General features: G+C 44.0%; 1 protein-coding gene across 1 annotated transcript in view; it reads right to left on the bottom strand.

Annotated features, from left to right (window-relative positions):
- The window catches only part of PKD1L3 (polycystic kidney disease 1-like 3), a 116,138-nt gene that overhangs the window by 88,376 nt on the left and 2,510 nt on the right, over positions 1 to 25,252 (bottom strand). Inside the window, 10 exon segments of the mRNA XM_011976817.1 lie at positions 1,258 to 1,451; positions 5,171 to 5,402; positions 6,176 to 6,304; positions 7,632 to 7,758; positions 7,852 to 7,979; positions 9,913 to 10,089; positions 11,858 to 11,989; positions 14,325 to 14,570; positions 18,200 to 18,249; positions 21,075 to 21,191. Of these exon segments, the coding sequence (XP_011832207.1) occupies positions 1,258 to 1,451; positions 5,171 to 5,402; positions 6,176 to 6,304; positions 7,632 to 7,758; positions 7,852 to 7,979; positions 9,913 to 10,089; positions 11,858 to 11,989; positions 14,325 to 14,570; positions 18,200 to 18,249; positions 21,075 to 21,191 (1,532 nt within the window).

Raw genomic sequence — 25,252 nt, 5'->3', positions numbered from 1 at the left:
CCAGGGCCTATTGTGGGGAGGGGGGAGTGGGGAGGGATAGCATTAGGAGATATACCTAATGTAAATGACGAGTTAATGGGTGCAGCACACCAACATGACACATGTATACATATGTAACAAATCTGCACGTTGTGCACATGTACCCTAGAACTTAAAGTATAATAAAAAAAATACAATAATTAGCTGGGCATGGTGGTGCATGCCTGTAATCCCAGCTACTGGGGAGGCTGAGGCAGGAGAATTGTTTGAGCCCAGCGGGGTGGATGTTGTGGTGAGCCGAGATCGTGCCATCGCACTCCAGCCTGGGCAACAAGAGCAAAACTCCATCTAAAATAATAGTAGTAATAATAATAATAATAATAATAATAATCCTCTTTCTGGCCTCCCAAAGTGCAGGTGGGAGGATTGCTTGAGCCCAGAAGTTCAAGACCAGCATGGGCAACATGGCAAGACCCTGTCTGTCCAAAAATCTAAAACATTAGCCAGGCGTAGTGGCAAATGCCTGTGGTCTCCACTACTTGAGGGGCTGAGGCAGGAGGATCTTTTGACCCCAGGAGGTTGAGGCTGCAGTAAGCCGTGATCACGTCCCTGCACTCCAGCCTGAGGGACAGAATGAGATCCCATCTCAAAAAAAAAAACAAAACCAACTCTCTTTCCTTCTCTTCCCAATCTAGATGGTACTTTCTCAGCTCTTTCTAGAACAACTTCATGATCTGCAAGACCTTGTATCACATTATTTTAGCAACCGAACCAGGACTTTCATCAGGCAGGATCTCACGAGTGTACAAACGTAATAGTGCTGGTTTAAAGCAGTTGGACACCAGGAACAAGGTGATCATTACAAAAGTGACAACCTGTCCTCACCTGGCCTGGAATGTACAAGAATCTGAGAACGTATTTCTTGAGCTACGAAAGTTCTCTTTTGTTTAGCAGGAGGTTTCATTTTACCCACCCACAACATATTTAATACTTATAGAATTTTATGGCTTCCACATGCTGTTTTATTTTATCCACAACTGTCAGATCCACCCTGGACTGTGTTTGAGAAAGAAATTACAAAGATAAAACACAAAGCTGCCCCTGCTTGGAAGAGCCACACTCGCCCTGCCCACCACACACAATCCTCCTCCTCCTTTGGCCAAGGCAGAGTTATTTGAAACCTCCTATTTTTCTTTCTGGGCTGCCCCAAATGAGATGCATTGGGTTTAACAGCGGCGACGGCAGGAGAGAGACCCAAGAAGCGGCTCAGTTTCTTACTTGGCATCCGCTGCTGCTCCATGTCTGGTTGTGGCTCTCCCAGTAATAACACTGAGTGACGGCCGTGATGACCGAGACCAAGCTGGGCGTCTGCTGAGCACCCTTCTGGCTCTCACTCAGCACAGCTCTTATACAGTAGGTGCCAGTCCCGTGCTGTAGATGCTCAGGAGTCAGCACCCACGTGTACTCCTCATCTTAGAACAAAGAAGAGTGCTTACTTGTAGATCAAACAGAACAAAAACACCATTAGAACCTCTCTTCTAAAGCATCTATTAATATTTTGCGGATGAGATCATGATAAACCTAGAGTCACAAATGATTGGAAAGAAAATGACCAGTGATACAATCCCCGGCTCTGGATTACTGCCATTCCAGTAAAGAACTATTTTCTTTTGGCTGGGTATGGTGGCTCATGCCTATAATCCCAGCACTTTGGGAAGCCAAGGCAGGCAGATCACTTGAGGTCAGAAGTTCAAGACCAGCCTGGTGAACATGGTGAAACCCCATCTCTACTAAAAACACAAAAATTAGTGGGGTGTGGTGATGTGAGCCTGTAATCCCAGCTACTCAGGAGGCTGAGGCAGGAAAATTGCTTGAACCTGGGAGGTGGGAGTTGCAGTGAGCTGAAATCACAGCACTATACTCTAGCCTGGGCAACAGAGTGAGACTTTGTTTCAAAAAAAGAATTATATTATTTTGGCATGTGAACATTTAGGCCTAACGATTTAGAATGCATTATGAGGTTTAGAAAAATGAAATGATCACACACCTAAGTTAGCAGATAGAAGACTAAGGTAACGAATGAAACCCCAGGGTGAAGCAAAGATAGGAACAGGGTGGCTTCAGGAACAAAGCCCAGGACTGCACGCCAGGGACCTGAGGTCGGGCCTGGTAGGGGCTAAGGCGAGTCACCGAGTCTCTCTGGGCCTCAAGCTTTCTCATCTTTCAAACAGTCCTGTCTGTCAAACAAAGGCTCTCGAAGGTCCCTTCCAGCTCTCAATGACATCATTGCCAAGATCAGCAAGAGAAACTGAGTGCATGGCCAGGCACAGTGGCTCATGCCTATAATCCAAGCACTTTGGGAGGTTAAGGCAGGAGGATTATTTGAGCCCAGGAGTTCGAGACCTAGCTTGGCCAACATGGCAAAACCCTGTCTCTACTGAAAATACAAAAAATTTGCCAGGCACGGTGGTGCACGTGCCTGCAGTCCCAACTGCTTGGGAGGCTGAGGGATGGGAATTGCTTGAACCCAGGAGGCGGAGGCTGCAGTGAGCCGGCAATGCGCCACTGCACTCCAGCCCGGGCGACAGAGTGAGACTCCGTCTCAAAACAAACAAAAACAAAACTGAGTACCCCTCTGGAATTGGGAAAGGGCCCGTTGGTAATTCACGCAAACTCTGTAGTGGGCAGCCCGGTAGTGAGCATGGCTGCCTCAGGGACTTTGCCTAAAATTAGCAAGAACTTAAAAGTGATTGTTCCTGTGTGAGCAGGGCTCATGGGAGAGCCAGATCAAGTTCTCTCAATATGGAAGGTGGTTATGACGGGAGACTGTCGCGTGCTTTCTCCATTCAGATTTTTCCCAACGTAAAAACAAATACAGAAGTGTAGCTCTTAAGACTTTTCGGTAAAATGTCTAAAGTCGATACCCACAGAACATGTTTTTGATCCAGTGTATCTGGGCGCTATTTCTATCTATCAGGAACTTTTAGTTTTTAGAGACAGTGCCTTGCTCTGTCACCCAGGCTGGAGTGCGGTCGTATCGTCAAAACTCACTGCAGGTTTGAATTCCTTGGCTCCAGCGATCCTCTTGCCTCAACCTCCCAAGTAGCTAGGACTACAGATGCACGCCACCATACCCGACTAAATTTTTTTTTTTTTTTTGATAGAGACAGAGTCTCGCTATGTTGCCCAGGCTAGTCTTAAACTCCTGGACTTAAGAGATCCTCCTGCCGTGGCCTCTCAAAGTGCTGGCATTACAGGGGTGAGCCACTACACCAGGCTAGACATTTTTAACTTTAATGTTATGTCTCAGAAATTCTTAACTTTTCTAAACTACAATACAGTCATTCTGGTGTTATACAAAGACTTACTGAGATATCATCAGGACCATCTTCCTCAAATCTTAGATTAGAAATAAAGTTGAAATACATACAACATATTTCATATATAGTCATCTGTAATATATAAATGTGAAGTACATGTAACCCATGGTGCTGTGAACGCTACTTCTGCTGTGGGTCTCAACATTTTGTTATGAAAATCTTCAACAATACAGAAAGAATTTTACAGGGAATAACCATATAACCATTAACTAGATTCTACAATTAACGTCTTACTAAATCTGCTTCCTCACGTACATATCCTTATCCATCCCATAATCTTTTAAAAAATGCATTTCATTGTCACATGTGTCTACACATGTGGCAAAATCACACAGAACTCAATACACACACATACAGAAATGTGCTTGTAAACCTGGTGAAATCGGAATAAAATCAGTGATTGTATTAATGTTATTTTCTGGTTGTGATATACTATAGTTATGCAAGATACTGCCATTCAGAGAAACTGGATGAGAGGTATACAAGCTGTCTCTGTTCTTTTTTTTTTTTTTTTTTTGAGGTAGAGTCTCTGTCACCCAAGCTGGAGTGCAGTGGTGCGATCTCAGCTCACTGCAACCTCTGCCTCCCGGGTTCAAGCGATTCTTGTGCCTCAGCCTCCCGAGTAGCTGGGATTACAGATGCCCACCACCATGACCAGCTAATTTTTGTAGTTTTAGTAGAGGTGAGGTTTCACCATGTTGGTCAGCCTAGTCTCAAACTCCTGACCTCAGGTGATCCACCCACCTCAGCCTCCCAAAGTGCTAGGATTACAGTGTGATTACAGGCAGGAGCCACTGAGTGCCTAGGCTGTCTCTCTATTTTTTGGAGACCAAGTCTTGCTCTGCAACCCAGGCTGGAGTGCAATAGTCTGATCTCTGCTCACTGCAACCTCCACCTCTCAGGTTTAAGCAACTCTGCGTCTGCCTCCCAAGTAGCTGGGATTAAAGGTGCCCACGACCATGCCCACCCAGCTAATTTTTTGTATTTTTAGTAGAGATGGGGTTTCACCATGTTGGCCAGGATGGTCTCAAACTCCTGACCTCAGGTGATCCACTTGCCTTGGCCTCCCAAAGTGCTGGAATTATAGGTGTGAGCCACTGTGCTTGGCCTGCCTCTGTTATTTCTTGTAACTGCATGCGAATCTACAATTATCTGAAAATAAAAATTTTTTTAAAAAAGAAAAAAATGTGGCCAGGTACAGTAGCTCATGCCTGTAATCCCAGCACATTGGGAGGCTGAGACAAAGAATATTTGAGGCCAGGAGTTCAAGACCAGCCTGGGCAATATGGCAAGACCCTTTCTCTACAAATTTTTTTTTTTTTTTTTTTGAGTTTGAGACGAAGTCTCGCTCTGTCACCCAGGCTGGAGTGCAGTGGCCGGATCTCAGCCTGCAAGCAATGCCTCCCGGGTTCATGCCATTCTCCTGCCTCAGCCTCCCAAGTAGCTAGGACTACAGGCGCCTGCCACCACGCCTGGCTAATTTTTTTGCATTTTTAGTAAAGACGGGATTTCACCGTGTTAGCCAGGATAGGAGGGTCTTGATCTCCTGACCTCGTGATCTACCCGCCTCAGCCTCCCAAAGTGCTGGGATTACAGGTGTGAGCCACCGCGCCCAGCCTACAAAATTAAAAGAAAAAAGTTAGCCAGACGTGGTGGTGTGCACTTGTAGTCCCAGCTACTCAAGAGGCTAAGGCAGGAGGATCCCTCGAGCTTGACATTTTGAGGCTGCAGTGAACAATGATGGTGCCACTGCACTCCATCCTAGGCAAAACAAGATCAAAGCAAGTTTCTGACAGCTGATTGGGTTTTACCTTTTTGCCACACCTTATCCTTCGGAAGGGTGATGTTTAGGTGGAAGTGAGTGCAGTTAGGCTGATACTGGAACCCCAGGTAGAGCGTCATTAAAAGGGGACTGTCAGGATCTATGCTCACTATCAGGGATTTCTCCAAGGAGGTGATGTTCACTGTGATTGTAAGCTGATCTGTGCTCATGTTGAAGCTGGTGGGATGGGTTTCCATGCTAACGTTTCTCCAGAGCATGATCTAGAATAAGAGACAGTTAATCATTATAATGGTCCATCCATTGATGCCTTTCAAAATACTTTATATTGATAAGGTAAGGAAACTTCCTAGGTCTTCCTCCTTTTTTCTGAGATAGGGTCTTGCTATGTTGGCCAGGTTGGTCTTGAACTCCTGGTCTTAAGCAATCCTCCCGCTTCAGTCTCCCAAAATGCTAGGATTATAGGCATGAGCCACTGTGCCCAGCCAGGTCTTCTCCATTGGATGTTAGTAGCTAATACTGCTGGGGTTAAGGGTAAGTACATAGTCCAAGACCTAAAACACTTCTTATTCTTATTATTTTTGAGACTAAGTCTTACTCTATCGCCCAGGCTGGAGTGCAGTGGCACAATCTCAGCTCACTGCAAACTTCACCTCCTGGATTCAAGCTATTATGCCTCAGGCTCCAGATTAGCTGGGATAACTGCGCCCACCACCATACTGGGTTAATTTTTGTATTTTTAGTAGAGACGGTGTTTCATCATGTTGACCAGGCTGGTCTCGAACTCCTGACCTCAAGTGATCTGCCTGCCTCCCAAAGTGCTGGGATTACAGGTGTAAGTCAATGCACCCGGCCCTCTAAAACACTTTTTCTAAGGGTAAGGTGTACCTCTTTGTAAAAGTTCCTAATATGTTAATAACAAAACAATGGCACAGTCATCGGTCTAACATGATTCCCTTTAAGTTGTTGCATCCTTCGATCCTGTTCCAGAATATCCCATTCTCTTCTATTTTATTCCCTAAGAATCAGTTCCTACCTCAATGTCCTCCACTAAATCATGGACTTGGAGCAATTTGCGATTAGCGCTTAGTAACACACTTCCAATGCTTCCAACAACGTTTCTGTGGTCCAAATCCTTGAAGGGATTGAAAGCTAGTCCTGTTACCTAGAGACAAGGAAAAGTCCAGTTTTACCCATTGCCGAAATATTTTTAAATGACTCCAATAGAAAGATATATCATATATATAGTATGTATATACGTGTGTGTGCATACACACACATATATATATATATATTATTATTTTTTTTTTTTTGAGAAACTCATGCTCCGTCAACCACGGTGGAGTGCAGTGGCATGACCTTGGCTCACTGTAACCTCCATCTCCCAGGTTCAAGCAATTCTCCTGCCTCAGCCTCCCAAGTAGCTGGGATTACAGGTGCATACCGCCACGCCTGGCTAATTTTTGTATTTTTAGAAGAGACAGGGTTTCGCTATGTTGGCCAGGCTGGCCTCGAACTCCTGACCTCAGGTGATCCACTCGCGTTGGCCTCCCAAAGTGTTGAGATTACAGGCTTGAGCCACCATGCCCAGCTGGATATCATATATTAAAGTAAACGTTGGGATGTGCCCCCTACTAATACCACAAATGAAATAACATTCCCCATTATAGCCTCTATGAGAAATAGTAAATTAAAGATGAATTATACTTGGGACCCTCAGAATTATTTTTAATCTTTATATCTAGAGGATTCTATTTTACTAGGAAGTAACTCTTCTGCTCTTCAGGATAAGGCAACAATGCTACTTTTATTTGTCAGGTAACTGCTGAAAGAAATACAATATACTGATATAACTGGGTTGGTATACTGAGTCAACAATTATTTTGATAGTCCCAGCTTTTGGAAATAGTGCAGAGGCCGGGCATGGTGGCTCACACCTGTAATCCCAGCACTATGGGAGGCTTAGGCAGGCGAATCACCTGAGGTCCATAGTTCGAGATCAGTCTGGCCAATGTGGCGAAACCCCGTCTCTATACAAAAATTAGCCAGGCATGGTGGCGGGCGCCTATAATCCCAGCTACTTGGGAGGCTGAGGGAGGGGAATTGCTTGAACCCAGGAGGTAGAGGTTACAGTGAGCCGAGATCACGCTACTGCACTCCAGCCTGGGTGACAGATTGAGACTCCATCTCGAAAACAACAACAACAACACAGCAACAAAAAAAAACAAACTGCAGAGTTGAGATCAATCCAAATCACAGAACAGAAATTTAGTTAAATCCAGAAATCTGCTTAATGCTCCCAACTTCTACAGTGGATCACTTTTAAGAGGCCTCTATCCCTGCCAGTGTAAAATAAAAACGAACGCCACATCAACTCTCTCATCTGATCTGGTCTGTTCAACTTACATTTCATGGTACATTACTTTCACCCAAATGCCTCCATGGCCATCAGATCCCACTTGCATTCTGACCACGATCAATTTCACACTCACTTGGACATTAACTCCTGGGTGTTGATTCAAGAGCTCCTTCAAAGCCAAAGCCGACGGAAAGCCCAGTCTCACAGGGGCTGGGTGACCCAGAGTGTAAGAGCTCAGTGGTAAGGTGGATGTGTTTTGTCTAACGAGAAAAGTTAAAACGGAAGTCAATTTTTTATGTCCTCTGAAAGTGAAAAACACCGTGAAACTCTCCCTGTTCCTTCCTCTCATTAACCTGCTCAGCAGCAGAGTAGCAACAGAGGAGGTCAAAGTCACTGAAGACTCGGGGAACTGGTCCTGCTCTAGAAATGCTTCCCCGATATTCCCAAGCTCCGCCAAGGACATTTCCAGGATGTCTTCTACCTGCATGGAGAGGAAGACAGCGTGTGACCTGTAAAACCTCAGTGTCTTATCGTAGTAAACTGTTTTGGAGAAGACTGGAAAGGGAATTTTCACAGTGACGTAATGAAGGGTGGTATTCCTTAGAGAGGGCCTCGGACTCTCACAGAAAGTACTTGCAGCCTAGCTAAAGACTTACCGTCCTTTGAACCAAACTAAGAGGGCCTGCCAAGGAAATATGCCTTTGCCCCATCATATAATTGCCCCAGATCTGCTCATGCTAGAGTTTTTAAATGACAGCTTTATTGAGATAACTTTCACACATACACTTCATCCACTCAGAGTATATAATTTAATGTTTTTTAGTATATTCACAGCGTTGTGCAACCATCACCACAATCTAATTTAGGGAGGATTCATCCTCCCTAAAATAAATACTCCTGACCTCAGGTGATCCACCTCCCTGGTGGCTGGGTGCGGTGGCTCACACCTGTAATCCCAGCACTTTGGGAGGCTAAGGCAGGTGGATCACTTGAGGTCAAAAGTTTGAGACCTACCTGGCCGACATTGTGAAACCTTGTCTCTACTAAAAGTACAAAAAATTAGACAGGCATCGTGGTGTGCGCCTGTAGTCTCAGCTACTCGGGAGGCTGAGGTGGGAGAATAGCTTGAACCTGGGAGGCAGAGGTTGCAGTGAGCCCAGATCACGCCACAGCACTCCAGCCTAGGCAACAGAGCGAGACTCTCAAAATAAAATAAACCTGGTACCCATTAACAGTCACTCCCCATTTCCCCATCCCTAGTCCCTCTAGCTCTAGGCAATCACGAGTCTACTTTCTGTGTCTATAGATTTACCTCTTCAGGACACTTCATATAAATGAATCACAACATACAGTCTTTTGTGACAGCTTCTTTCACCTGGCATAATGTTTTCAAAGCTCATGTTGGAGCACATACCAGGACTTCATCCCTTTATGTTGCTGAATAATATTCCATTGTATGAACAGACCAGATTCTACTTAGCCATCTGTCAGATCGTAGATGTGTGGGTTATCTCCACTTTTTGGCTATTTAGCTACTAAACCATGCTGCTACAAAGATGAGTGTACGAGTGTTTGTATGGACATATGTTTTCAACTCTCTTGGGTAGATGCTAGGAGTAGAATTGCTAGGTTACATGGTAATTCTATTTTTTACATTTTAAGCAACTGCCAAATGGTTTTCCAAAGCGGCTGCATCATTTTACAATTGAACAATGGATAGGGTTGCAAGTTCTCTGCATCCTTGCCAATACTTGTTATTTTCTGTCTTTTTGGGTGTGAAGCAGCATCTCATTTTGGTTTTGACTTGCATTTCCCTAATGACCAATGAAGTTAAGCATCTTTTCATGTGAATAGCAAATATAACCTATGAGTATTTGCCTTATGCCAACACTTTCCTAAATTCCTTTTTTTTTTTTTTGATGGAGTCTCACTCTGTTGCCCAGGCTGGAGTATAGTGGCACAATCTCGGTTCACTGCAATCTCTGCCTCCTGGGTTCAAGTGATTCTCCTGCCTCAGCCTCCTGAATAGCTAGGATTACAGGCATGTGCCACCACGCCTGGCTAATTTTTGTATTTTTAGTAGAGATGCAGTTTCGCCATGTTGGCCAGGCTGGTCTCGAACTCCCGACCTTAGGTGATCTGCCTGTCTTGGCCTCCCAAAGTGTTGGGATTACAGGCATTAGCCACCGGGTCCAGCCCCTAAGTCCTTTTCACTTGATAACAGCACTAGGGAGTATTGGCTCACTGGTAGGTGGGGAGGGAGACCACAGAGAAGGCTTGGCAGAGTGGTTTTTCTGCAGCACATACTTCAGCAAGATTCTCTTTAAAGGTCTGGGGAGAGGCTGTGATACCTGGACCTGTCAAGATTAAAATGCTTCTAAGCAGATCTGGCCACCTGCAGATCTGGCACCTACCTGCTCAGTATCACGCTTGGATTCCAGCCAACTTCCTTCTCCAGCTTTGGTGACATCGTTGAAGGAATTAAAGGGGCAGACAGTTGCAGGAACTTTGAAGTCCAGACTGCTGCTGTTCAGAAATGGGATCCTGAGTAACTCCTCACTCAGGTAAATAAGGGAATTGATGAGATTAACCTGGGAGTATTAGAAAGCAAACATACATCCTTGTTTATGATTTTTTCTTTTTTCTTTTTATTTTTGAAGACAGAGTTTCACTCCTGTTGCCCAGGCTGGAATGCAATCGGCTCACTGCAACCTCCACCTCCCGGGTTCAAGCAATTCTTCTGCCTCAGCCTCCTGAGCAGCTGGGACTACAGGCATGAGCCACCATGCCTGGCTAATTTTGTATTTTTAGCAGAGACAGGGTTTCTCCATGTTGGTCAAGCTGGTCTCTCGAACTCCTGACCTCAGGTGATCTTCCCATCTTGGCCTCCCAAAGTGCTGCGATTACAGGTGTGGGCCACCATGCTCAGCCTATGATTGCTTTTTAAAATTGTAAGAGATGCAGTCTTGCTCTGTTGCCCAGGCTGGAGTGCAGTGGTACAATCATGGCTCCCTGCAGCCTTGAACTCCTGGGCTCAAGCGATCCTCCTTCCTCAGCCTCCCCAGTAGCTAGGACAGAGGTGTGCACCACCACGCCTAATTTTTAAAATTTTTTTTGTAGAGGAGGGGGCTCACTATGTTGCTCAGGCTGGTCTCAAACACCTGGCCCCAAGACACCCTCCTGTCTTGGCCTCCCAACGTGTTTGGATTACAGGCATGAGCCACACACCTAGCACATGATTGCTTAAAATTTGCATACTTCTTATTAGCAGCTTAATATTCTTTATACATTTCAAATGCATTTTATTAAAAAAGTTACAATTTGACAGGGAAGGAGAATATATTATTTCATATAACCTATAAGGGAGGATTCATATTTCATGTTATTTTGACGAACTGATAATTGTTTTTGAGTGGTAAGTAGACCAAATATCCAATTAACACTACCAGACTAAAAAAAGGAATGAAGAAAAGACCAATGCTGAGTTTTTTGTCTTTTTAACTTGAGACAGAGTGTGGCTCTGTCACCCAGGCTGGAGTGCAGTGGTAGAGTCTTGGCTCGCTGCAATCTCCACCTTCTGGGCTCAAACCATCATCCCATCTCACCTCCCAAGTAGCTGCAACTACAGGTGCGCACCACCACACCCGGTTAAGTTTTGTATTTTTGGTAGAGACGGGGTTTCACCATGTTGCCCAGGCTGGTTTTGAACTCTTGGGCTCAAGCTATCCGCCTGCTTCAGCCTCCCAAGGTGCTGGGATTACAGGTTGGAGCCACCGTGTCCCACTGAATGCCCAGACTTCTAACAAATACATCAGCAAGGCAGTAAGCTGATTAATGAACAAACGAACATAAACACAGTATATCCAACAATGTCACTACTGATCAATTTAATTCATAACTTTCCAGATTTAAAGGTACAAATATGCTTGCTAAAATTTAAATATAGTCTTTATAATGCTAAGCTTGGCATAAGGCACAATCTCCAGATTCTCTTTTTCTTTTCTTTTTCTGGAGACACAGTCTCTCAGTCATCCAGGCTGGAGCGCAGTGGCGTGATCTTGGCTCACTGCCTCTGTCTCCTGGGTCCAAGCAATTATTGTGCCTCAGCCTCCCAAGTAGCTGAGATTACAGGCACCCACCACCAAGCCCAGCTAATTTTTGTTTTTTTCAGTAGAGACAGGTTTTGCCATGTTGCCCAGTCAGGTCTCGAACTCCTGGTCTCATGTGATCCGCCCGCCTCGACCTTCCACAGTGCTGGGATTACAGGCATGAGCCACCGCACCCAGCCTCAGATTCTTTTTCTGTTTTCCATGTTTCCCTCTCTCCTACCTTCTTCCCTCCCAGTCACCCTCCGCTTACCTGAGCTGGCTTAAAAAATCTTGGGGTTAAGGCTGTTAGTTTCTGGAGGAACTCACAAGCTTCCTGTAGTTTGTTATGAGCTTGCAAACCATGAACTGCTCTGCTGAAGTTCCCTGCTATCTCATCTATGACCTATCGGGAACAAAGAAGTTGTCAAAATTACTTCTACAAGATTACTGTACTGTAGTAGTCGGGGAGATTGTTTTAATCAAAGTTGACCTTGGATAACATTATAAACTCTATGAATCACAGCTCTCTGAAACAGTGATTACTTTCAGAAGCTTTTCTGTGACTGGACAGAATTTATTTCTACTTCCATACGATCGAGAAAATGAATAACGAGGTTAGACAATGATTGCTCCAAGGGCAAATGAGTCTGGAAATAAGATTTATAGCAGTAATTTTAAGTCTTAAGGCCATGAGCAAAGATGAGGGAAACTTGGAAATCAAAAAGCCAAAACCAAACTTTCCTATTCAGAAGTATGTTTTCCTGTCAGGTTTCCCTCTGTGCGTGTTTACCTCCATTCAAATGTTCATATTTAAGGCTGGGTGTGGTGGCTCATGCCTGTAATCCCTGCACTTTGGGAGGCCAAGGCAGGCAGATCATTTGAGGTCAGGAGTTCAAGAGCAGCCCGGCCTACATAGCAAAACCCTGTCTCTACTAAAAATACAAAAATTAACCAGGCGTGGTGATAGACGCCTGTAGTCCCAGCTACTTGGGAGGCAGAGGCAGGAGAATCTCTTGAACCCAGGAGGTGGAGGTTGCAGTGAGCCGAGATTGCGCCACTGCACTCCAGCCTGGGTGACAGAGCGGGAATCTGTCTCAAAAAACAAACAAGAATTGATATTCAAGAGATAATGACTTAAAATGACTCATAACAGGAGGTGAGAAGCAGAAAACCTCCCTCTCCCAAGAAACAAACTGAGCAAGCGGCCACTGCACTTGTCCTTGAAGTCCAACCCTCAGGCGATCACCGTTAATGCCAACCCCGTGGTCCATTTCTGGAGAACAGCTCACTCACAGCCTAATTCAATCACACATTCAAGAAATCGCGATTAAATGCTGAACATTGCTAAATTCTCTTAATATTTCTAATAATTTATTATAGATTCTTTTGGATATTCTATACTTCAGGATTTCTATTTAAGAAAAAAAAAAACAAAAAAACAACTCTTTTTTTTTTTTTTTTTGAGACGGAGTCTTGCTCTGTGCCCCAGGCTGGAGTGCAGTGGCACGATCTCGGCTCACTGCAAGCTCTGCCCCCCCGGGTTCACGCCATTCTCCTGCCTCAGCCTCCCGAGTAACTGGGACTACAGGCGCCCGCCACCTCGCCCGGCTAATTTTTTTTTTTTTTTAGTAGAGATGGGGTTTCACCGTGTTAGCCAGGATGGTCTTGATCTCCTGACCTCGTGATCCGCCCGTCTCGGCCTCCCAAAGTGCTGGGATTACAGGCTTGAGCCACCGCGCCCAGCCAAAAACAACTCTTTGCTTAAACTCCTGTAGGTCAGTTTCTCCCCCAGTAGAACACCGAATTTCCATTACCATCCAGAGTGAACAGGACTATGTTTCAGCAGGGAAATGTTCAACTGCATATAAACAGGGCTCGCTTGAATTTAGGGGAAAAAAAAGCGTGGGGGAAGCAGGATTATTTTCTTCAGTCAATACTGTCAAAGGGGTTTTGCCTTTTTTTGGGTGAGTTTTGCTTTGTTGCTCAGCCTACAGTACAGTGGCACAATCACGGTTCACGGCAGTCTGGACGTCCCAGGCTCAAGCGACCCTCCCACCTCAGCCCCCCCAAGTAGCTGGGACTACAGGTACACACCACCACACCTGGCTAATTTTTTTGAATTTTAATAGAGACAAGGTCTCATAACGCTGCCTAAGCTGGTCTCAAACCCCTGGGCTTATGTGATCCTCCACTTCGGCCTCCCAAAGTGCTGGGATTACAGGCGTGAGTCACTGTGCCCAGCTAATTTTTTTGAACTTTAGTAGAGACAAGGTCTCACTATGTTACCCAGGCTGGTCTCAAACTCCCGGGCTCAAGTGATCCTCTCACCTTGGCCTCCCAAACCCTGGGATTACAGGCGCAACTCACTGAGTCTGGCTGCATTGTTGTCTATGTTTTTGGGAGGAAGGAAACAAGGCAAAAAGAGAGGACAGTGAGTAGGAGGAATTGTCTAGAAGTTTGCTGCTGCTGAAAAAGCAGGGTAGGTGAACAAAACCTCTTCCCCATCTGAAGCATTAACTATAAGAGCATTAAATAGCATCATTAGGGAAACGCTGGGCTGTGTATATGCCGTCAAATTGGCCATTTCCACGGACTTGTTTAGTTTTTCTTTGGATTGGCATATATGCTGATCTGTCAGACATTCTTAGGTGCAGTTCTGCAGGGAGGCAAATGGTACACAAAGTACTTTTTTGGGGTCACAAAGCTACCTAGTTGTGACTTGAATTTCCCACGTTTACCTGACCAGATGCATTCTGCAATGACACTTGTAGATGAGAGGTGACGGTATTCACATGAGCTGCTTCCTTTGGGCTTGAAGTTGTTTCTGCCAGAGATTGCCCAGCACGTGTGACAGACACAGGCATGGTGAGCTGTGTTATCACAGGGAGAGGCTGGCTGCTGGCTTCAGATGTGGCTGTTACCTGTGATGTGATATTTTGTAGTACTGAAGGAAACGGGCTGATGGGATGACACAGGGTCTTGGACTAAAAGATAAAAATAAGTAAAGGAAAAGGCTGAATCTGATTTTACCATTTAATAATTAAGGCAGCATTTCCCCAAATGCTCTGAAACTCTGTCCTATGAGATACTAATAAGCATTTCTGTTCAAAAATTCTGGCCGGGTACGGTGGCTCAAGCCTGTAATCCCAGCACTTTGGGAGGCCGAGACGGGCGGATCACGAGGTCAGGAGATCAAGACCATCCTGGCTAACCCGGTGAAACCCCGTCTCTACTAAAAAATACAGAAAACTAGCCGGGCGAGGTGGCGGGCACCTGTAGTCCCAGCTACTCGGGAGGCTGAGGCAGGAGAATGGCGTAAACCCAGGAGGCGGAGGCGGAGCTTGCAGTGAGCTGAGATCCCACCATTGCACTCCAGCCTGGGCGGCAGAGCGCGACTCCGTCTCAAAAAAAAAAAAAATTCTGTGCTCAGAATTTTGAAATTTTGAATTTTGAAATTTTGAGAAAGCTGCACATTAAGATTCATGATTTATGTTAGAGTATTTATTGTCAATCATTCAACAAATTGTTACACATCTACAAGCCGCTGAGGATGTTCTGGAGAACTGAATATGGCAATGAGCAAAAGGAAACAAGTTCCTGCCCTTGTTGAGCCTGTGTTAGCAGTGGAGGCAGGAAGATATATTATGTCATGTATTAAATAAGTGCTCTGAAGAAGAAAATAAGGCTAAGCAGAGAGAAAGTGGATATCATGGAGGATGTTCAATGGTAAGGAGAGAATTTCTTGAGACTGGGTGTCACTCTGTTTTCTGGGCTGGAGTGCAGTGGCACAATCATGGCTCCCTGCAGCCTTGACTTCCTGGATTCAAGTGATCCTCCTGCCTCAGCCTCCCAAGTAGCTGGGACTACAGGCACACACCACCATGCCTGGCTACCTTTTTGTGAGATGGAGTCTCACTCTGTTACCCAGGCTGGAGTGCAGTGGTGCCATCTCGGCTCACTGCAGCCTCCTCCCCGCTGGTTCAAGCAATTCTCCTGGCTCAGCCTCCTGAGTGACTGGGACTACAGGAATACACCACCACACCTGGATAATTTTTGTATTTTTAGTAGAGACAGGGTTTCACCATGTTGCCCAGGCTGGTCTCAAACTCCTAACCTTTAAAGATCTGCTGCCTCAGCCTCCCAAAGTGCTGGGATTACAGGCATGAGCCACTGCGCCCAGCCTTTTTTCACTTTTTTACAGACAGGATTTCACTATGTTGCCCAGGCTGGTCTCGAACTCCTAGCTTAAATGATTCACCTGCCTTGGCCTCCCAAAGTGCTGGGATTACAGGCATGAGCCACCGTGCCTGGTGCAGATGTTACTTTTAATGAGGCAGGAAGACAAAAGGTTTTGCAGAACAGTGGCATGATTTCACTTCTGTTTTAACGGATCCTTCTGTGTTTTAAATTATCAATCATTCCGTTGAGAAGGGTCAGAAAAAGGGGCAAGAGTAGAAGCCCATCAGTAGGAGGCAAAATGTAAACGTTCATTTTTTCTTTTTTTTTTTGAGATGGTGTCTTCTTCTGTCACCCAGGCTGGAGTTCAGTGGTGTGATCTTGGCTCACCGCAACCTCTACCTCCCAGGTTCAAGCAATTCTTCTGCCTCGGCCTCCCAAGTAACTGAGATTATGGGCGCCCGCTATCACACCCTGCTAATTTTCGTATTTTTAGTAGAGACGCGGTTTCACCCTGTTGGCCTGGCTGGCCTTGAAATCCTGGCCTCAAGTGGTCTACCCACCTTGGCCTCTCAAAGTGCGAGGACTACAGGCATAAGCCACTGCACCCAGCCGGCAAATGTGAAAGTTCAGATGGGAGATGGTGACTTGGACCGTGTGGTGATCATGGTGACAATAGTGAGAAGGGGTTAGATTTGGGACCTGTGAAAGACTGTAAAGTCCTATAGTCAAAAGCCTTTGTTTTCTTCTCTTCTGGTAACATATTATAGGGGTGGAAAACTCCACCTCCATTCTCTTAGGGCTCCAGCTGGGCCTGAGAATTAAACTGATATAAGTTAAATAGGAGAAAAGCACACCCATTCATTGAGTCCAAGTTTTACGTGGCACAGGAGTCCTCATAAGAAAATGAAGACCTGAAGTAGAAGTTAGAGTCCGTCTCTCCTGTGCTGATTTGGACAAAGAGCAGTTAGTTGTGAAGAAGCAAAATTATGTGGGGAGGCTTAAAAGATAATGTTATCTTAACAAGGTCTGTGCAGATTTCTCCGGGTCTTGCTTCTGCTCCTGGAGGATAAGAGTGTTGCATATTCTACACGGGAATTTTATCTCCTGTTTTTAAGAAACAGTACCAAGGTCAAAGTGCTGTTTTTGCACCTGCTGTTTTTCAAATGCCTTTAACTGAAATCATCAATATACCAGAGTGGCATATTTTTAACCCTTTCAATTTCAAGGGCTAGTGGTTGTTGCTCTGCAGAACACAGCTTGGGGAATACTGACGTGAGGGATTTTTTTTACTTCATCCCGAGTTTTTTTTTTTTTTTTTTGAGACGGAGTCTCACTCTGTCACCCAACCTGGAGTACAATGGCACAATCTTGGCCCACTGCAAACTCCACCTCCCGGGTTCAAGCGATTCTCCTGCCTCGGCCTCCTGTGTAGCTGGGATAACAGGCATGCACCACCACGCCTGGCTAATTTTTGTATTTTTAGTAGAGACGAGATTTCACCATGTTGGCCAGGCTGGTCTCGAACTCCGGACCTCAGGTGATCTGCCTGCGTCGGCCTTCCAAAGTGCTGGGGTTATGGGCGTGAGCCGCCATGCCTGGCCGCTGTTCTTTTATACCGTTAGAAACACTTATTTTTGCAGTAAGCATTGAGTCAAACAAATGCGTATCTGTGTTTAGGCATCAACTGAAGGGTTTCTACATAGGACACAAGGGCAAGAATGCTGAGAGATTTCTTGAAGGTGAAACTTTATAGAATGTGTAGACAGTTTCTACCTTTATTTTCCTTTCCCTTTCTGTTTGATGTTTACATTTTATTGCGTTGTATTTTTGTAAGATGCCACAAGTCCTTTTTGGAACAAAGCAGGGAATAAACACCCAACCAACAAATACATGATAATTACATCAGCATGAAAGCCAGAAAGATAGGCTTTAGAAATTCCTGTAACGAGTTTGGAGATGGTGGCTCGCACCTGTAATCCCAGGACTTTGGGAGACTGAGGCAGGTGGATTGCTTGAGGTCAGGATTTTGAGACCAGCCTGGCCAACATAGCAAAACCCCGTCTCTACTAAAAATGCAAAAATTAGCCAGGTGTGATGGCACAGGCCTGTAATCCCAACTACTTGGGAGGCTGAGGCAGGAAAATTACTTGAACCCAGGAGGTAGAGGTTGCAGTGAGCCAAGATCACACCACTGCACTCCAGCCTGGGTGACAGAGTGAGACCCTGTCTCAAAAAAAATAAAAAAAATAAAAAATAAAAATAAATCCTTGAAGCACCTATTAAACCCAATTTTTTTCCTGCACGTAAGTACTTTATTTTCCTTATTAGAAAACTATATTCAGAACACTCTAGAAGATCGAGCTCTGACCAGATCTACCAGGTAAGACAAAGAGATCAACATTTCACAATGTATGTTGTCAGGGGAAGTACTTACGAGATGAGCAGGAAGAGGATGGTGACATGTGGCTGAAAGAGCACCAGGTCCTATAGAAAAAAGAAAGCAGACTAAGTTCAAGTAAAAGCCTAAGACAGAAATATTTGTTTTACTTGAGGACTTCTTATTCATGGCTAAAAAATAATGCAAACTGTTTTACATAGAAAACCAAGGCCGGGCATGGTGACTCATGTCTGTAATCCCAGCACTTTGGGAGGATGAGGCAGGCAGATCACTTGAGGTCAGGAGTTTGAGACCAGCCTGGGCAATGTGGTAAAATCCCGTCTCTACTGAAAACATAATAATTAGCTGGCATGGTGGCAGGTGCATATAATCCCAGCTACTTGGGAGGCTGAGGCAGGAGAATTGTTTGAACCTGGGAGGCAGAGGTTGCAGTGAGCCAAGATCGTGCCACTGCACTCTACCCTGGGTGACAGAGCTAGATTCCACACCGTCCCCGCCCTCCCCCCCCCAAAAAAATAAAGATAAGGAAGGAAAGACAAAAGGGAACCTATGATGATGACTCAAGAACCTGGGAATGGAATCCAGAGGACTCCAAGAAAAGCACAGCCCTGAAAATTATCAACAGCAAAATCCAGAAAAAAGGTTCAGAAAGCTGTAAATACATCCTTAATAGGAACGAAAAAGGTTATTTCCCCAAATAAAAGGTCTCACATATTTATTACTGCATCAGCTTACGAGTGAAGAGCATAGAAACAAAGAGAAAAACCATTTTCCCAATAAAATGGTTTTTGAAATGGTGAGGTGACAGTGATTGATACAGAGATGACCTTGATTGAGACAGCATAAATACATGTGCCATCTTAACGTGCAATTCCTTACAGACCCAGCATGCCTCTTCTCCAGTGTCTCCTCCTGGAGTTGTACCTGATTATATCAGTTGTATGTGATTTTATCATCCACTGGGGAATCAGATGATTTTGCTTTGATTTCTTGGCCAGGAATCACTTGATTCTGAAAGTCTTATGAGAAGACATGGCAAGAAACCGAGTCAACCACAGCCACCGTGATGATGGAGAAAGGTAGAGGGAACCAAACAAAATCGTAAGGATAAACCATTTGAAGCTAACATGAGCCAGAATGAGGTACATTAAAAGAAAAATAACCATATCAAAGGATTTCAAGATGACAAAAAAAAATGCTGCAGAAAAATTAAAATCCACCTGGGAGGGAATACTGAGCAGATGTGGAAAAATTAGTCCCTGATATGGAAGATAAATGTAAGGTGCCCTCCTCTAACAACAGAAAGGGTGATCAACATGAAACCATTCTTTTCATTTAAAGAGAGTACAGGAAAGATACAGATGACAGGAAGTAGCAATACGGCACACAGATACCTGATATTTCTTAAGGACAGAATCAGAACAAATGAAATAGAAGTGATACATATGTAGGATATTCTTGATTCAAGAAAGATGTGTATATGTAGCGTCATGTTCTAGGCACAATGAGTGACAAGTAACCTAGATACACACTAAGAAAATTTTTGAATTATAAAAAACTTTTACAAACAATCTGATAGAGACTTAAAAAGGCTGCCTGGAGTGCGGTGACTTGATTATGGCTTTAACAGCCTCTAACTCTGGGTTTAAACTATCCTCCTGCCTCAGCCTCCTGAGTAGCTGAGACTACAGGCATGCACCGGCAAACCTAATTTTTTTAATTTTAATTTTTAAAAGTTTTTGTAGAGACAGAGACCCAGTATGTTGCCCAGGTTGGACTCGAACTCCTGGCCTCAAGCAGTCCTTCCAACTCAGCCTTCCAAAGTGCTGGGATTACAGGTGTGAGCCAACGTCTGCTCAGGGGAGATCCAGCCCACAAACTTTATAAAAGACTCTATGTACATAAATTTAGGCATATTGCTTGTTAGGTAAATTGCCCCACAATAAGGCAGTCTGCATTTTTCCCAATGAGGAGATTTTAAAAAGCATTTCTGGGGCAAGCTTGACAATATAAACTTAAAGGATGTAGGTGAAATAGTCAAATGTCTATTTAATTCAGTAATTTAGTTTTACTATGACATTTAAGCCACATGTTATGTAAAGTAATATTGGAAGCATTGCTCTCACGAAACTCACATTTCATGACACAGCTTAAACATTTCAAATGCGTCTTTAACATCATTGCATTAATTATCATCAGAACAACTTTTGGATCTAACAGTTTTCCAAAATACATCATCTTTACTTCCACCTAATGCTATCACTAAACATTTTCCTACAACTCACAAGTCCCCTTTTACAAAGGATTGAGCAAAGTTGGATTTTACATTTGTTCTTCAAATATATATTCATGTCTCTAAATAAAACTTTCTAAATTGCTAAGTGTTATTTAAAGGGTTTGTTGACCAGAACGTCTAACACTTGCACTGTGAGGTCATACCCCGAGGAATGATCACGAGATCCACTTTAAATTGATCTGTTTTACTTCTTTCTTTCCGTTGATCTCTATAACCAGCCATCCACTGATATTGATTGCTATCATTTCAGGCTAATGCGTCCTTCCCAAATAGTACTTGGTTTTCAAGATTAAATAAACAAGTATTAACACCATGATTTGAAAGACTTTGCAAGAACTTTAAGACGACTTTCTCTTTGTTGATGAAAAATTTTTTGGGAATAAAACCTTGTCTTTTATTTGGGAATATATGAAAAGAAGATGGCCAAGGGCGTATCAAGAAAACACATATATAAAATGAAGGCAAAGATTGCCATATTAAGATCAGACAGAATAGAATGCAACGAATATTGGGCACATGCTATAATACATTTCAGCATTAATTCAGTCTCGTGCATTCCTTTAGCAGAAACTGATTCCATGGATTTTTAAGGTTACTAGAGGAGGAATGCATTACCTGAGGGCATTTTGTCTCTTGCTATTGCAACGCCTCTTTTTGTCTTCTCGGGTCTCTCGTACAAATGAGAATTATTTCCATTTCTTTCATAATGGGCATCTCTGTCCAAAACGCCATCTATTTGGAAGCCAATACACAATTTATAGGTGATAGTTATGGCTACAAGTCTATAAAACCATCATTACACGTACTTATGTGATAATTAGGAAAACACAAATTAAAAATTCCTATCCAGTTTTTTAAGGACACTAAGAATTCTGCAGTAGCCCTTTTGCTCTGGAGCCTGCTCACAACACATTATGGTGTCCCACATTTCAAATTAAGTCCACTAGTTGGGTCAACACTGAGAAGTTCATTAACCCATTTATGCCTAGTGTTCCATTGTTGGAACACTAAGCTTGTGGAGCTATTTACATCTACTGCTTAAGGTCATCGCCAGGGTCTGATTTTTCACCAAAAAAGTTTGCAACCTCCAGTTTAAATGGAAAATTCCGTACTAAGCGTAATATTCTCCTTTGTGTTCTTTAACTCTCATTGGCAGAGATAAAAGAGTTCAGAAGGTGGGTGATAACATTCTTTTTTTGAGATGGAGTTTTTGCTCTGTTGCCCAGGCTGGAGTGCAATGGCGCGATCTTGGCTCACTGCAATCTCCACCTCCTGGGTTCAAGTGATTCTCCTGCCTCAGCCTCCCAAGTAGCTGGGATTACAAGCACATGCCACCACGTCTGGCTAATTTTTGTATTTTTAGTAGAAACGAGGTTTCACCATGTTGGCCAGGCTGGTCTTGAACTCCTGACCTCAGGTCATCTGCCCACCTTGACCTCCCGAAGTGCTGGGATTACAGGCATAAGCCACCACGTCCGGCTGGCAATAACATTCTTGAACATGCCTCCTTGCATACATGAGCAAGCAAGAGTTTCTCACACACGCTGTTGGACACGGTTAGAGAAAAATCATATAACCACGATGACTATGGCTCTGCTTAAATTCACGATCATGAAGCTCGGGCGGCCTGCCTTCACACTGCCTGGCAATCATACTGTTTCCACTCTCCCAGGTGACTCCCACTTCCCTCTCTCTACTCAACCTCCAACACCTGGGAGCCTCCCTCAGTCTCATTCTCAGGCCAGGTGATAACCTTGCTTTCTAACTCAAGGAGAGTATCAGAGCAATTTAGAGTCCTTCCATGACTCTGACCATCAAATCTAGCTCCTACCAGCACCTGTACCTGTAGAGCGACGATGCCTTCTCTCATGCTGCTACAAATCTTCCTACTCCTACCCAAAGTGAATCCCTCTAGTTGTTTGGTAGCTCAGATTAAGTACATCATTCCTGCATGCTATTTTTTCTGTCTTAAAAAAAAACCCAACAACTTATATTGGCCTCATGAACTATTGCCCCAGCTGTTTCCTGCTTTTGAGCAAAATTACCTTAAAAACTGTCCAAACTTGTTAGCTCCAATTCTTCTCCTCTCCTCTCTTTCCCTACTTTTAGGGATTGCTTTTTAAAATGTTGACAGGCCAGGCGCGGTGGCTCACGCCTGTAATCCCAGCACTTTGGGAGGCCTAGGAGAGTGTATCACCTGAGGTCAGGAGTTCTAGACCAGCCTGGCCAGGATGGTGAAACCGCCCCCGTCTCTACTAAAGATACAAAAATTAGCCGGGTGCCTGTAACCCCAGCTACTTGGGAGGCTGAGGCAGGAGAATCACTTGACCCCGGGAGGTGGAGGTCGCAGTGAGCCAAGATTGTGCCGTTGTACTCCAGCCTGGGCAACAAGAGCGAAACTCCATCTCAAAAAAAAAAAAAAAAAAGTTGACGTAAATTGTTTTGTAATTGCTTTAGTCTGTTTTGTGCTGCTATAATAGAATATCACAAACAGGGTAATTTATCAAGAACAGAAATCTAATTCTCACAGTTCTGCATGCTGGACGTCCAAGATGAAGGCACCGGCACTCGGAGTTGGATGAGGGCCGCATCCTCACAAGGTGGGATAGCAAGAGAAGCCCGCCTTCTGCCAGCTCCTTTTATAAGGACACCTAATTCGATTCACGAGGGAGGAACCCTGTAGGCCAGCCCACCTCTTAAAGCCCCACCTCTTAATGCAATCACATTGGCAACACCTGTTTTGGAAGGGGCACATTCAAACCATAGCAATAATTATGGAAAACACTGAAAGAATTCCAATGCCGAACTATAAAACCAGGTACATTTCGAAAGGTCTCATTTCCATCTTCATCCTTTCTGCCCTGTTTTCTCTCTCTCCCATAGGTAACCATTTCCATTAGTTTTTGTTTCTCCTTCTGTTATATTTATATGTACGTGTATGTATATAGGCAAATATATATGTTCTGCACCTTTATTTTCCACTAAAAAAAAAAATCCATCGTAGAGATAACCCCACTGCAGTATATGGAGATCGTTGTTATTTGCTTTTTACAACCAGTTCCTTCTTAATGGGCATGTGGATTATTCCTACTTTTTTGCTATCACAGAGAGCTACAATGAATAGCCTTAGGCGTGCATCTTTTTGTACTTTTGCTGGTTTGCCTTTGGGATAGTTTCCTAGCAGTGGACACTGGTTCAAGGGTAGATGTATATGTAATTTTGCTAGATATTGCTGAATTCTCCTTTATTTATAAACTCATAGAGCTATCTTACTGCATTCTCACTAGCAGTTTATGAGAGTACCTATATTCCTAAGGTCTTGCCAGCGGAAGATGTTGTTAAGTTTGTGGATTTATGCCAATCTGATAGATGGGAAAGGGTATCTCAGTTTGTTTTTAATTTGCATTACTCTGTTTTTTTTTTTTTTTTTGGCAAGAATACTGTGTAAGTGATATGTATACTTACATCAGGGCATTTTTCTTTTTTTAAAAAAAGTAACATTATTTTGAGATAATTGTATATTCACATGCAGATGTAAGAGAAAATGCAGAGAGATGCCTGTATCCAGTTTCCAAGGGTAACATCTTGCAAGGGTAACAACAGGATATGGACACGGATACAGTCATGTCAAAATTTTTTTTTAGTTGCTATAAGAATCCCTCACGTTGACCCCCCCTTTTTTTTTTTTTTTTTTTTTAGATAGAGTCTCACTCTGTCACCAGGCTGGAGTGCAGTGCAGTGGTGCAATCTTGGCTCAGTGCAATCTCTGACTCCTGGGTTCAAGCCATTCTCCTGCCTCAGCCTCCTGAGTACCTAGAACTACAGGTGCGCACCACCATGCCTGGCTAATTTTTGAATTTTTAGTAGAGACTGGGGTTTCACCATGGTGGCCAGGATGGTCTCGATTTCTTGACCTCGTGATCCACCCACCTTGGCTTCCCAAAGTGCTGGGATTACAGGCGTGAGTCACTGTGCCTGGCCCACATTGCCCTTTTATAGCCATGCCTACTTCCTTCCTGCCCCCATGCCCTTCTTAGACCCTGACAACCACTAATCTGTTCTCCATTTCTATCATGTTGTCATTTCAAGAATGCTCAATAAATGGCACCATAGAGTACATAACATTTTGAGATTGGCTTTGTTCACTTGGCATAATTCTCTGGAGATTGCTATGTGTATCAATAGTTTGTTTCTTTTTATTACTGAATTGGACTCCATGGAATCCAATTCAACAATCAGAGGGATTCACTTTGGGTAGGAGTACGAAGGTTTGTAGCAGCATGAAAGAAGGCATTATCTCGCTACAGGAACAGGTGCTGGTAGGTGGCTAGATTCGGCAGTCCGAGCCTTGGACGGACTCCAAATTGCTTTGATTTTTTTTTTTTTCTCCTTGAGTTAGAAAGCAAGGTTATCACCTGACCTGAGAATGAGACTGAGGGAGGCTCCCAGGTGTTGGAGGCTGAGTAGAGAGAGGGAAGTGGGACAGAGTCACCAGGGAGAATGGAAACAGTGTGACTGCCATGGCTGAACCATTCACCTGATGACAGACATCTGAATTGTTTCCAGTTTTGCTCTATTATGAGTAAAGCTGCTATAAGCATCTATATACACATTTTTATGTGAGCACAGGTTTTCTCTTTCTGCGATAAATGCCCAGCAACTGCTCAGTTGTATGGTAGTTTTTTTTTTTTTTTTTTTTTTTTTTTTTTTTTGAGACAGGGTCATTCTAATGTCAAGTGGCAAAAACAGCTGTAACAAGGGTTAACTGAGGATATGTCGAGATCGATTTTGGG

The sequence above is a fragment of the Mandrillus leucophaeus genome, unplaced genomic scaffold, assembly GCF_000951045.1.
Source record: "Mandrillus leucophaeus isolate KB7577 unplaced genomic scaffold, Mleu.le_1.0 Scaffold17, whole genome shotgun sequence".
Taxonomy (NCBI): Eukaryota; Metazoa; Chordata; class Mammalia; order Primates; family Cercopithecidae; genus Mandrillus; species Mandrillus leucophaeus.
The sequence above is the reverse complement of the archived record's forward strand: the minus strand, read 5'-3'. Positions and strand labels throughout refer to the sequence as shown.